General features: G+C 37.0%; 1 protein-coding gene across 2 annotated transcripts in view; it reads right to left on the reverse strand.

The window, feature by feature from the left end:
• The window catches only part of dock8 (dedicator of cytokinesis 8), a 38,619-nt gene extending 24,583 nt beyond the window's left edge, over positions 1 to 14,036 (reverse strand). Inside the window, exons 1-5 of one of the 2 annotated variants that reach the window (XM_056772548.1) lie at positions 13,874 to 14,036; positions 5,844 to 5,949; positions 1,254 to 1,429; positions 1,013 to 1,084; positions 813 to 921 (exon numbers count right to left, since the gene is read on the reverse strand). In XM_056772548.1, the coding sequence (XP_056628526.1) occupies positions 813 to 921; positions 1,013 to 1,084; positions 1,254 to 1,429; positions 5,844 to 5,949; positions 13,874 to 13,926 (516 nt within the window). In that variant the 5' untranslated portion in view covers positions 13,927 to 14,036. Of the gene's footprint in view, positions 1 to 812; positions 922 to 1,012; positions 1,085 to 1,253; positions 1,430 to 3,481; positions 3,576 to 5,843; positions 5,950 to 13,873 lie in introns of those variants that run through there. The other variant, XM_056772549.1, reaches the window with a different exon arrangement.
• Between the last annotated feature and the right edge of the window lie 427 nt (positions 14,037 to 14,463).

Consider the following 14,463-nt stretch of genomic DNA (forward strand, 5'->3'; position numbering starts at 1 on the left):
GACCTTCCCATACCATTTGTATTTTTCCTAATCTACTTGAAACCCCACACAGCAGAGCACAGTGGAGACTAGTGTGACGACTGCTACTCGTCTGGATTGCTAATAACCCCTGCAGTGAATGCTGGAGGCCCTTTAAAGGCTCCAGAACTGAAGAGTGGGTCTGGGGTTCCCTACAGACTCTGAACTCATGAAAAAACATTGTTTCGGTTTGCATAATTAAGTCTTGGCAAGTCATGTTAGCACGGAAACAGAGGGGACAGAATGAATATTCATGTCTCATTAGGTCCATGGTCCCAGACAACCAAGGCCATTGTGACCAAGGGTGATAAAAGTAAAAGAAAAAGTAAAAGAACAATAAAAAATATTTTACTTCTGTGTATATTTCTACATATTTTCAAGAACATTGTTTGCATATATGAAAGGGAGGAATTAAAGGGATAGTTCACCCAAACATGAAAATTAATTTACTCAAACAGCCAAACAGATCTCATCCCCCACTGACTCCCATAGTATTTATTTTCCCTACTATGGCAGTAAATTGGTTCCTGACATTCTTCCAAATATCTTCCTTTGTGTTTAGCAGAACAAAGACATTTATACAGGTTTGGAACCACTTTAGGGTGAGTAAATGACTACAAAATTTCCGTTTTTGGGTAATTTAAATTAATTAAAAAACAAAAACTACAGAAAAAAAGTGTTGTGTCATTTTACAGATTGCGTAAATAACAAAGTGTGCAACATCTAAATTCACTGCTCTGTTGTAACTGCAAAAATACTTCTGTTTATAAGAAGGATGAATATAGCGTGCTTACCGGCTGCTCTTGTTTATCAGGTTGAACTTCAGACTCAAATATCTGTCTCTGTAATACTTTGTTAGCGTCTGTCCTCTCTGAATATGAGATCCATCCATATTCCTGAGTTCTGTGCATGAAACAAGACAAAAAAAGAGTGTGAGAACATATCTTTTACAGAGATAGACTTTTGATTGCTTTGGAAATCTCTGGAAATGTACCTTCTGCTAACCACCAACCATGGCTGTATATAACTCTGAACACAGTCTCTCACGTGAGGGTCCAGCTCCACTCTGAAGACACACAAAAAAAAACATAGAACATATGGGATGTGTCCAAAGTAAATGACAAGAATGTGACATTTCTTTATTGATTATCTATAATGCTGCTTATTCGTCCATTATCAAATCTATTCAAAGAGTCAAGAGCATCTGACCTCACTAAAAATTGATCAACACCTACCCTTCCTCTGGAACAGAGGGCCGGATGGTCCTGCATTCTCTTTCCACCAGCTCCAGCTCCAGGTCATCATCGGGGAACTCTCCCAGCTCTTGCATGAGCTCAGCATCTCCACTGCGCAGCTGTGACATCAGGAACTCATCCAGGTCCACCGGCTCAACCGCTTCATATGACTGAGGCTAAACACAATGATTATCATATAGAAGCATAATATGACATTGTCTGCTGAAACGGCTCTTCCAGGTTTCATTTGATTGTTATCGGAAATAATCTACAGGCACTTTATTGTTTGTGAATGTGTACCGGAAGTTCAGTTGGGGTCACAAAAGTAAGCATGCGCAGTAATGTTTGTTTATGATGTTACGATGAAACCGTCTATAGGTGTGTTTAGGTAAAATTATCATTTTAGTTTCATTCTAAGAACTACAAACAATAATTCTCCCGAATTTCAAATAAAAATATTGTTTCTTTTTACATCTGTTTGCAGAAAATGAAAACTGGGGATACAGGTAAAAATAGGAGAAAATAACTTTTTTTTCAGACCTCAAATTATGCAAAGAAACAAGTTCATATTCACTTTTAAGCAATACAACAGTAATATTTCTACATGCATTTTTAAAAAAGTAGAAATTACTTTTAATTATTTTTTAAGGAATAATCTCGATAGTTTTCATGTGTCTTGTCATGCTGTCAGTCTTTCACATTGCTGTTGGATGACTTCATGTCACTCCCAAGGTTTGGTTTTGTTGAAATTCAACAGATACTGGACTGGAATGGCCACAACACATCTAGAACTGCTGACTGAATTACATTTTGACTATTCTTTCCGTAGCTCTACATATTGTGCTTTGAATATTAGTATTAGAAATGTGACTTAGTATATTTTTAAAAAACTATTTGCAAACAAAGTCCACAGAAAACCAGAGAAAACAGAGTCTAGCCTGAATCCATGTGTTTTATCTCCTCTTTAATATTTGTTGGCTTTCAAATAGGACATGCCTTTAATCCCTCTATATAAAACATACACAGAACTCTCTCTCTCACTCTCTCATGACCTCCCTAAAACAATGAAACAAAAAATAGGGAAACACTAAATCCTTTTAAAAGCCAGTGCCAGAATGAAGAATAATATTAAAATGCATTGCCTTCAGTAATATTTTCTATTAGAGAAATGCTACAGTTGAGCAAAACATGTTCTGTCACGACTCCAGACAGACAGCTCCAGACCTGTTCAAAATGACCTCACTATGACAACAAAATAACTGTTGTTATGCACTTCAGATGTTTCATAGATATGGTTTAATCGCACTGCTTTTGGGAGTCAAAACCAAACCACTTATCAAATGCTATTTTGAAAATGATACCCTCTGAGACAGAAACATGCAGGTCGAATAAAAATAAATGTACCTTAACTTCACAATGCAAACCAACAGCTTGGTTACGCAAGACGCATTTTTCATTCACTAGAGGTCTAGTGAGTGCCTCGATCTTATCATCCACGGTTTTAACAACAGTTTAAGTTATCATGAAAACAAACACACCCATATATGCAAGGTCTTACGTCTTACTATGAGCAATTCTGATAAAACACTTTCAGATCTAAATATTGCAACGACACACCTTGAAAAGCATCCGATCTAATCAAAAAACAGCCAAGATAAGATGCATATAGAAAGCCAAATTCCGAGGGAGTTATTTATGTTTATATCCTTAACACGTTGCAGTCGAACAGGGATCTGTATTGCAAACTATGGCAGTATTCTCATATCTGTCATACTACCGTTTTGGTCGGTACTGCACCCAAGTTTTTCACCTACTGTTGCACTTGTGTATATGGTTGAGTGACAATAAAGGGATTTGATTTAATAATATAAAAATAAAAAATCTACAAATATTGTAAGTCTCTAGCTGATCTCAACACTGTCTGTCATCTTTTAGATTTGCACAAAAGCACACAAACATCTAAATGTTGTGCATTTTAGCAACATACCCAAGCAGAAAAAATACAATATTGTATGCACCTGCAGCATTTAAATTCTAACGCCTAACTGCTGACAGGAAATAGAACAATGACTACAGTTCCTGTATTTAACACCATAAAGATATTAATAGAAACCACACAGGTAATTCTCATGGTGTAAATTACATAGTTTCAGTTTTTCATCTACACGAACGAAGCACTGCCGCACACAGAACATATGCGTCTCTAAATGATGAAGAAAACAACTCACCAAATGCTTCTTTCGAACCAACAACAATGCAATGACAAGATGGCGTTGCCCGGAAATAAAAAACGTCTACTTGTTTCTGCAAAACTCTTCCTTAATAGGTTTAACCACCAAGAAGCTCTCTATCTTGTTGGTCCTCTCAAAGCAGGATGTGACTTCACAACCACTTCCTATACTAGTTACGGGGAAACAGCAGAGGCACATAGGCTTGTGTTTCGAAGTCAAAGTGTTTATGGCAAACGCACAAAGTTCAGTTGCAATTCAATTATGAGCCAATGCACAAGCTTTGCTCTAAACTATAAGATCATCTTGAAGAAAAATGATGATAGGCATTGTGGATGTTTAACTGTTCATGACATATCTGTTTATATGTTCACTGCAGGCACATTTGCTGGCAGTGAGAGAAAGTAATGTGTAAAATAGACACATCACTTTATTTATAGGCCTATTTATAGGCCTTTAGAAAGAAACTCATGTCATTTTCTATCAGAATACCACCGCTCATTTTAACAATTATTACTGAAGTATAAACTAAAGTTGAATATCCAGGATACCAAGATTTGGTCCTTTTGACAGTGTCATTAACTTCCAACAGTCTGCTTATACTGTAAATAATAAGAAAACTATAGAGGAAAGAATATGTTTTTATGAAGCAAAGAGCTTCTAAAACCCACAGATATTAAAGATGAATGTGTTTAAGCTGGAAGGCACCAGCTGTAGTGGGCTTGTAGGGTGGGCTCTGACCCATTTTCAGCATAGAGGAAGCACAAGCAGGTTAGAGCTTAACCACATGAATGTTCACAAACACACACACACACAGGTTTCCATGTTTTATGGGGACATTCAATAGACTTCCATTGATTTTATAACAGGCTTATGATATATGATATCCCATAACCTCCCGTACATCTAAACCTTATAATCACACAAACCCTTCAGCATTCTTTCATTTCAAATGAAATAAATATTATTCTGTATGATTTATAAGCTGTCTTCCCTCGTGGGGACCTGAAAGATGTACACCAGTACCCACACACACACACATTATCAGGTGGGACCTCCCATTGACTTTGTTCTTAAAATAAGATAATCATATGTACCACACGTCCACACCCTAACCCTCCCCTAACAGACTCGTCAGCATCTATAGAAAAAAGGTCCTCACAAGAATAGGTGTATGTATATATTTGTATGTATTTTATTATTCAATCTAATTTCTAAAAGTCGTATGATAAACAATATGAACAAATGAGAAATATCTTGCATTTTAATTGTTTTAAAATGTATTTCATTGCTCATTTTCAAGTTCTATTTGAAATTATTCAAATATTCATCCTGATTATTCACAGCCCCAGTGTTGAGAACCACTGTATTAACATCTATGATATATAATTCTCTCTCTTTTTGTCACCACATAAAACTACAATAGTGACACAGACAAATCATAGCACCCGGGCTGACATCTTTTTATACAAAAAACTTTAACTATTTAATACATTTTAACAATTTTATTGTAAAATATTTGAATAAAGAGCAAAGATGTCAATTTTCTAAAGCTGGACATCACTTCTGGACACTAACTGTATGGGAGACAGGTGACTAATAACCCGTATGTTTGTTTTCTCCAAGAACAGTATTCAGCTATTCACACTAAGTTTAAATAGCAGTAGGTTCTGTTTCCACTAAGTGAAAATAGCAGGATTTCTTAGAGATATGCGATTTACACTTACTGAAAATACTCGCTGAATTTGCCTTGGATTAAGTAAAAATAGTAGCTAGATCCTATTTACTTAAAAATAGTGGCAGAACTACATTTCGTTACACTGTACTTGTATATGTGTAATGACAATAAAGTTGAATCTAATCTAATAACGTTACTATTTGCACCTCAGTATATTTGTGCATTAAACGTTAACAGAGTGTAAATCATTATTTTTATTTAAATTAATAAAATGATGGCAACTTATTGAGATATTAAAGCCCCACACCTACCCTAACCTTACCTTAAACCTAAACTTTACGAATAAAAATTAATTTCAAGTATTTAATACATTTTATTGAAAACAAATGGCTTTTTGATTTCTAAGGTAAAAGTAAAAGGTCTGGGAGCGTTTTCAGTCAGAGCTGGTAGAACCCTGGTCTCCTGTGCTAAGCTATACAAACTTTACACCTTGAATCACTGTTTGAAATGGCGTCATTCTTACACTTTGTCTATTCCAATCACATATTTGTGGGCGGAGCTAGTGCACATAGTCTCTGCCAACAAGGCGGGCTATTTGTACTCCGTGTAAATAGACACTCCGGCTGGATTCTACTCAAGTATTCATTCAAGTGTGTAAGCATTGAGTGACAGTGGAACACTCACTATGTTGAAGCTGAAAGAGCCAGATGTGCTGTTACTGTGCCGATGGTGCGGCAGGGACCCATGACTGACCCCACTGAATTGTCTCCGGATATCTGCCGAGGAGTGTCTGAGACGAGAGACAGAAAGAGAGAGACGAACATAAAAAATGATATTCTAGAGGATACAGAAATAAGTGCTGCAACAGAAGCGTTCTCTGGTGACAGGATTTGTGTGAGCATGTGTGTTGTTGTTCTGCACCTGTGTCTTCCACCAATTAGCTCATTAGGTGCATTACTTGTCATTAACCACACATTCCCCCTCATCAAACAGAGGTTAACAGTCTTGCTTAATTCAAATTCAAAAGGGTACCGCAATAACTGTTTTTGGTCACACCTACAATCGAAAAGTGATGGGCAGATGTGTAAATCACAATATTTGGCTTTTTTCATATTGTCGGTCAGACAAGACAAATTCTATAACCATAGACTATATTATTGGTAAATTAAGTAAAATAAATGGTTTCATTTCAGCATAAAAGTGTACATTGTATTGTCTTGATTAAACAGTATTATTAAATTACACACATACAGCATTACAAGAACTTGAGAAATAGTTTTGGTTTTAGTTGAGTTTACTATTGCTAGGTATTTTTTGGAGGTTTAAGAAAAATGATAATATTTGTTTCATTCTGTGACAACATTTCTCCCAAATTCTAAAGGTAAATAATGTTATTATTTGCAGGTTATTGAAATGGAACAAAGTTGCCAAAATAGCAAAAAGGATGCAATGTATATCTTTAATACTGCAGAGAAAACAAGTTCAAATTCATGTTTAAACAACACAGTACTAGTGTTTTAGAATTAAGTATAAAAAATATATCTCATGGAATAAGATTTCTTTTTTTTCACAATCTTCACAATCTTGTGTCTTTGTATTCTCTCAGTCTTTCACATAAAGTATGTCATTCCTAAGGTTTGTTTCTGTTCAAATTCAACTGACACTAAACTGAAATTGTCACAATTCATGCATAAATGCTGATTAAAGCTAAACTAGAGTTTTTTTCTGGCTGTACACAATAGACATTATATTGGAAAACGACCACCTTGCTAATTGTTTTGTATCAGTATCACAAACCACTATATTGGAACCCACAACATTTGCAGGATCAGCCAAGCTTTTCCAGGCTACTATCTTTCCAAAGTTTCCCATGATTCTTTATGTAACAGTATATTTCATATACACACTATTATCAAACAATAGTGTTCTAGTACTTTTTTCATGTCTATTCAAATGTCGACAACCTAACATGTGATCCCAAAGAATTCATTATGCTCCTTTGGCAAAAGAGGTAAGTACAGCAACAAAGCTTTCTACACATTAATCAGCACGCTGTGTGATTTCTAAATGAAGCGTAAAATCATTTAGACGCAATATGATAAAATGTTTCTCACTAGTGTCTCACAAATCCATTAGGAAAGGCAGAAATATAAATCTGGCAGACATTGGTCCAGATTCTCCAACCTGCTTCTACATAACTGATACTGATTAAATGAATATTTGCGGTGTCTACTTTGAATACAGAGCATACTCCGTATCATGATTATTTATAAGTAACAAATCTTTATTTCCCTCCAAATGTGTTCAAAAACTAAAGACATTGAAGTTCATTAGGTGTGAAACTTAAAGAATTCAGTCACATCCCCACAGGGCCAACAATTCCCACAATGCAGCCTGTTTCCTCGCATTGATATTAGTACAACGATTCGGCTCAGAAGCGGAAAGCTATTGAGACATCAGCCCTCCCTGACGCGACACAACAGAGTGCTATTGTGCACCCAGTTATCAAAGCTTAAAAAAAATGGGTCACCAGCAATTTTGGGGTGTTGCTTACCCCCAAACTCATCGGGTGCCTATTCTCATTTTTACTTCATATGCTGATTACATTATGCTACAGAGCACAACCCAACCATCCCCCCCGCAACATTAACACTGATTATTGAAAATGGTGAAGCATCTGTTGATGATTTCTATACAAAACACATATGAACTTAATAGCTTTTAAAAGCTCTTGAATTATTAAGCTGTTTTTATTCCTCACTGCTTTTCCAGATATGTCTATAAAACGAGGCACAAAGACACTTCATAAACAACTTTATAAGGTCAAGTCAGACGAGACGGAATGCAAATTCTCTATGCCAAAGGGCACAGACCAACAGAAATTATACCATGCAAAAACATTTCTACACACTGAGACAAGGACAGAATAACTATGCAGCCACACAGAGTATTTAGCACACCGTTTCTTATACTGCATAAAAGTTCATGTGGAGTAAAGGTCAAATTATAACATCTGCACACACAGTGCATCATTACATAAGATGTTATGCAACACGAAAAGCCACAAAAATAAGCTACCTGAATTTTAACAACAAACACATTACAGGATTGTTCTATGGGACACTGCATTTGTAATTCTCCTTTATGGCAAAACCAGACAAACTATTTTGGCGCTATGTGTTCTATGTCCATTAACAAAGCCACTATAAAGACAATAGAATTAAACATGAAAGACTATGATGGGTGTGGACTTCAGTTCATGGCCCCAAAAATGTTGTAGTCTTAACCACTCTGAATGTAATGTTCAGCACAATAAAACAGCTTCAGCCTTTGATTCTGTTACTGTGGATTTTGGTAATAACACAGGATGCTGACAGATGAGTCTCTTTTTACCCTATGGCTTTCCATTCCCTTTGACAGGAGCTGTAATTGTAAGGAAGAAACACACAAGAAATGAAAGAAGCTTACACTATCTGAACACGCTTCTGTTTTCTGGTTTCGTTACAGACTTTGATGATATGAATAAGTGAGTAGGAAGCCCTTTGGAGTGCAATATGATGAAAAATACTGTATAGTTTGTGTTGATTTAAAGTCAAAGTTCCCCCAAAAATGAGAATTCTGTCATCAATTACTCACCCCTATTCCTCATAATCGCTCACCAAAATCTGAAAACATACTTCCGCTTTGGAATGACAATTCTTCTCTGATAACATCATTTGAGAGACTTAAGTGAGAGAGCATTTAAAGTGATGGTTCACCCAAAAATGAAAATTCTGTCATCATTTACACTATGGAGCCAGAAATCTGACAAAACAATCTGAATTAGAATTTTGCAAATCAGACTTTTAGATAATTGTGCAAAATGGTATATTTCCTAACATTCAATATAGTTCTAATATGAATATTTAAATTCTTACTTTTAGTAATTTATTTATTGGAAAATGAAGTACAAGTACCAATGAGGTACAAGTTGCCTGTTAACCGTCTCCCGTCCCGTATACGGGACCCCTAAGTTTTTTTTACGAGACCAACCGTAAGTGTGTATTCAAAGAATTCATGAGCTGCCGCCATTTCAGTTCCAACATCATGTGCAGGCTCAAAAAGGGCTCCGACAGTTGACAGGTTAAAACAAAAAGATTTTCCTTTAGCAAACGGACACACCTCCATTTTATATAGCCTACTTTGTCAAATGCAAAATAAAAAAGCTATCCATTTACACGTTTTAGTGAACACAGCAGAGTCTAAATGAAATAAAAAAATATACCAAATTTCTATTTACTAGTAGCTTGCAAAACTAATGCAGCAAAATGCAACTGGATATTAAGGTATGGCGTTTCCAGTAAAAAATCACTCAACATATTATTTATAGTGAACTATATACACAACAAACTTACATTATATCCCAAGTTCCTTTAACGATAATATGTAGGTCAGTACTTTTTTTACGTGTCAAATAATTGTGGAATAAATGCTCTTAATTGTTATCATTATCAAAATGTTTAATCTGCATGAAACTGAAAGTGCATTGCATAACCATACAAAACACGAATATCTGGTTGCTTTACTGACAAAACCGGAATATTACATAGATCGATAGATTTGTTGTTTCAGCTCAACGTCCAGTCGTTGAATGTGTGGTGTAGTGGTTTGGCGCAGCAGTTAGGTGTGTGCTCCTTTCTGACTGTCAAAAACTGAAATCGGTTCTAGTCATAAGAAAAAATCTTTACGCGTGTTGTGTCTAGACTGTTTCAGTTTAATGTGTCCTGGATCAAAGTGATAGCATTTACTATTAGACACTAATATACATACATACATTAACATTACATTTAAGTCTGTAACTCACATAGTTTATTAATTTTCTCTTTATTGTAGCATTAAATGTTATACATAACTTTTATTGCAGCGTGCCACATATGTCATTGACTTTGCAGGACCCACAAATGTATAAATTATAATATACACGCATAAACGCTGGAAGCCAGAGCGCACAGTGGGGCAGCTGACAACCAGCGTGCACAAAGCACAAAGTCAGTTAAAGCACCAAAACAAACGCTAGAAGCGAGCACAAATAGTGGAGGCGGCAGGCGAAAACGCAGGAAATGAGCGCACACAGCCCAGGCAGCTGCCAATGCCTATCGGAGCGATATAAGCTCGGCTACACTGCAGCAACAAACGATCAACCCGTGTAGTCTTGTGGGCGTGGTCACAACTAAGACTCGTTATTTGAAAATTTAAATCCTTTTTATTGCAATGTAAGAAGTTCCACTCTCAAAAATAGCATCTTTGGAGTTTGATTGGATAAAAACAAATAATTGGCCATTGTGGCCAAAGTGCTTCGTTTTACTTTTCCGAGATCTTCTACTCTTCCTTGTCGAACCCGGAAGCTAACCTTCCCACTGAAACATGTCTGAATTCGTTTAGAATTTTTTCAATATTACATTTTAGAAATTAAATATTAAATATTCATACTAAAGTTATAAAAATAAAATTCACAACTATATTGAATGTCAGGAAATATAACATTTTGTAGAATTATCAAAAATTCTGATTTGCAAAATTCTAATTCAGATTGTTTTGTCAGATTTATGGCTCCATATTACTCGCCCTCTTGTCATTTCAAACCTGCAAGAAGTTCTTTCTTCTGCAGAACACCAAAGAACACATTGTGAAGAAAGTTGGTAACCGATCAACGGCAGGACCCATTGACTTGCATTCGTCTTTTTTGTGTCTACAATTGAAATTAATGGGTACCGACATTGTTTGGTGAACAACATCCTCCAAGATTTTTGGCGTTCTACAGAAGGTGACAAGCGGGTAGGAAAATGATGACGGAATTTTCATTTTTGCATGAACTGTATCTTTAACGTTTTGTCAATGATTTTAGAAGGCATTGCCTATGTGATCCAAACAATTCACAGAAAAACACAAGCCCAGCCGTCTATTCTTCTCATTCGATATTAATTTAACATGGAAACACTTCCAACTACATAAGTCAGTAGTGATTTCTGTGGGGAGGAACTTTAAAAAGTGGATGGGGAGCGTAGTGGAATTAGTAACCCACAATTTCAGGAAGAAAATCCTGCCGAAAACTTCATTCTGTGTTTAGAAGGGAAATGGATTAAGTGACGACAGAATTGAGTTTTGGGCGAACTATCCTTTTAAAACATTGGTATCGATGAGATGCCGTGACACAAACGAATACATTCCTTAGATAGTGGACTATGATCTTCCTAACTCTGGCAGCAGTTTATAATTGTGGGTCAGGGTGTGAAAATGCATTGTGTTTGAATGAAACTTCCCTTGAAGGTCAACCTCAGCTGCACATAATCAAAATTAAAGAACAATTATCGTGAAACGGCCGAGCGCTTCCTTTGACTTTCAACCCTTCAGCTGTTTTCAAACTACAGCATCTGACCTACACTTCTCATAGTCAATCATTTCTGCGTGTGCCTGTAAATTCAAATGATTACGAAAGGATGAAGTATGTCAGAAAGACAAACACAAAGACAAACGGACTCATAGCAGCCCTTCTGCAGTACAACACACAGGCTGTGTGCATACAACTTTTGTTAAAGCCTCATTAATGCAAATATATGTGCGGCCACAAAAATAGGGAAGGGACTGGAGCGGCGTAGACCTGCAGGAGAAATGTGCAGCGTGTGCGCTGACGTTTTACCTTTTTTCAAAGCTGTCTGCAAGAGGCAGCACGAGTTCAGCGGTTGTGCAATACAAACAGCTGCAGCCACAGCAAGTTTCGGTCCCACAGGCCGGACAGTCTGCAGTTTAATGGACACTTTCATAACTTTACAGTTAACATTTGTGCTTTAGTCCTGAGTGATGATAAATTCAGTGTTGAAGACTATCCGTTTTTATATCTGTCTGTTTCTCCTTTATTGTCAATGATTCACACCCAATTTCCTTCTGTGTCCTTGTAAAAAGGAAGTGAAACAATGACTGTTAATTACTTAATAATAGTTGGCCAATACCGTTTTGAGAATAGAAATATTTATGCGAAACACCTCACGTTTTAACAAAAGCCATACATTCTACATACTGCACTGCAGGTTTCAACATGTAAAACACAAAGCTCTTAAAGTGATAGTTCACATAAAAGTGAAAATTCATCATTCAACCTGTATACCTTTCATTCTTCAGCCGCACACATAAGAAGATATTTTGAAGAATGTTGGCAGCCGAACAATGGCAGTCTCCATTCACTTCTATTGTATGGACACAAGTGAATGGGTCCCGTCGTTCTTCGGCTACCAACATTCTTCAAAATATCTTCTTCTGTGTTCTGCAGAAGCAAGAAAGTCATACAGGTTTTAAATGACAAGACGGTGAGTAAATATTGACAGAATTGCCTTTTTTATGCGAAATATCAACTCAACTCAACTTTATTTATATAACGCTTTTTACAATTTTCATTGTTACAAAGCAGCTGTACATGAGACACATTGAATACAAGTATGAATTCGAAAGCAGCCCCCCCCCGTCCAGGCAGATAGTGCAAAACAGTATGCAAACGGTGGTGAGGAACCCAAATTATCACTTTAATACTTTTGTGTGCTCATTACATTACAAGAGGCTAAAATAAATGTTTCGCTTGTGGTGATTTAGACAACACTTGCCCTTGAGCAATCTACCCGTACAATGATGACAGACTCAACTCAAACTTCAAACTTCTCAACTCAGCAACTTATTAACTCAGTCGATGCATTGCAAACCTGTTACAAGCATTTACAAGTCCCGAATCTTAACCAAAGCATCGACCACTTCAGAAAGGTCCTGAAAACACAAAATCTTCAAAAACAACACTAAATGTGCCGATGGTGTACAGCTTAACTGTAATGTTATGATCTGAAAATGACTTTTTAATACCACAAAACGACATGATTTAGATTACCCAATTTAATGTCTACTATGAAAGCAAAGGCGTGAAGAAGATTTACTCCACAGCACAAATGAAACGATATGTCCTTAAGCAATGCAATGATGCATATGACAGTTGTGCGAATGAATGAAGCATTGTGTGTGCCCGTGTGACATAAACTCACAAGATATAATACTGATCGTTGCCGGACTCCCTTCTTTCACAACATCCTAATATTCATTTCCTCAACACCTGGTATGATAAAGAACAGGAACAACAGAAACTTCCACTTTAGCTTGACACCCAACAGGGGTCATAATAGAGAAGGGGATTTGCAGGGGAAATGATCAAATAGTCTGGAGCTCTACATTTAGAGCTGGGCGGATGTTAATTAAACTTCCTCTAAATTGCCTTGCATCATGCTTTCTTTTATACCAAATAGATATACATGCCAAGCCTTTACATTTCTCCCATCTTACAAAGAACGAACGTGTTTGAGCTCTTTGTAAATCTGTAGACTGTGACAGGTTTAAACTCCAAGTCAACTTGATTTCACACAATGAACATCACAACAAATGTGACAAGGCTGCGTTCCCTTTAACTCGTCAAATCAGATTAACAATAACTACCGAGACTTTAAATGTGGTGTCAGTGCGTACGCAAGCATCACCGATACTTATGTTAATATCCCAAACGTGTAGCTGCCCGCTCTGGAATTCACTCAAACTCCCTCAAAATGTGAGATAGCATTGCACACCGACAGATCCATAACTGTGTCCAGATGACCTGGGATCAGCCAGTGCGTGCGCTATGAGCTCCAGCCCAAACAAAAGAAGATTACCTGTTGATTTTGAGAGCGAAAGCTCTTCGCTCTGATGCTGGCAGAGAAGCCATGCGACTTTAAATCACTCCACGCGGAGCAGCGGAGTCTCGAGCTCAGCCGTGATGATCGCAGATGACATTCGCAAGCTTCATCTTCACCGTATCAGTAGCTTTTCTGGGCGGAAACTTCCGCATTTTAACTTTAACCCAAACAGAGTGGACGCACGAGAGAGAGAGAGAGAGAGAGAGAGAGAGAGAGAGAGATGTTGTGCAGATTAAAGGGTGGGTTTCCGTGTTAAGCCGTTCTGATGGGTGACAAAGATCCAGCAACGACGCAAAGCTGGCAAGCTTTTGAGTCACTCATACATCCGTGGCTTCACACTTATTGAATCTTCATATAGTAAATAAGTAGTCTGTACATTTTTTTGTTTAATATTCTTAATCTTGATAAGCTTTTGACACTTGATTCAGTATTTATTTACAATCGACAATGTACTTTAAACAGATATATTAGACGAGAGAGCCCCCTGTCGGCCATCAATTGCGTTGCCTCAGCAAAACAAAGGTATGCTGTCCAATCAGCAGACGGCGACCAATTAAATCAAAACA

The sequence above is a fragment of the Triplophysa dalaica genome, chromosome 18 (assembly GCF_015846415.1).
Source record: "Triplophysa dalaica isolate WHDGS20190420 chromosome 18, ASM1584641v1, whole genome shotgun sequence".
In the NCBI taxonomy this organism is placed as follows: domain Eukaryota; kingdom Metazoa; phylum Chordata; class Actinopteri; order Cypriniformes; family Nemacheilidae; genus Triplophysa; species Triplophysa dalaica.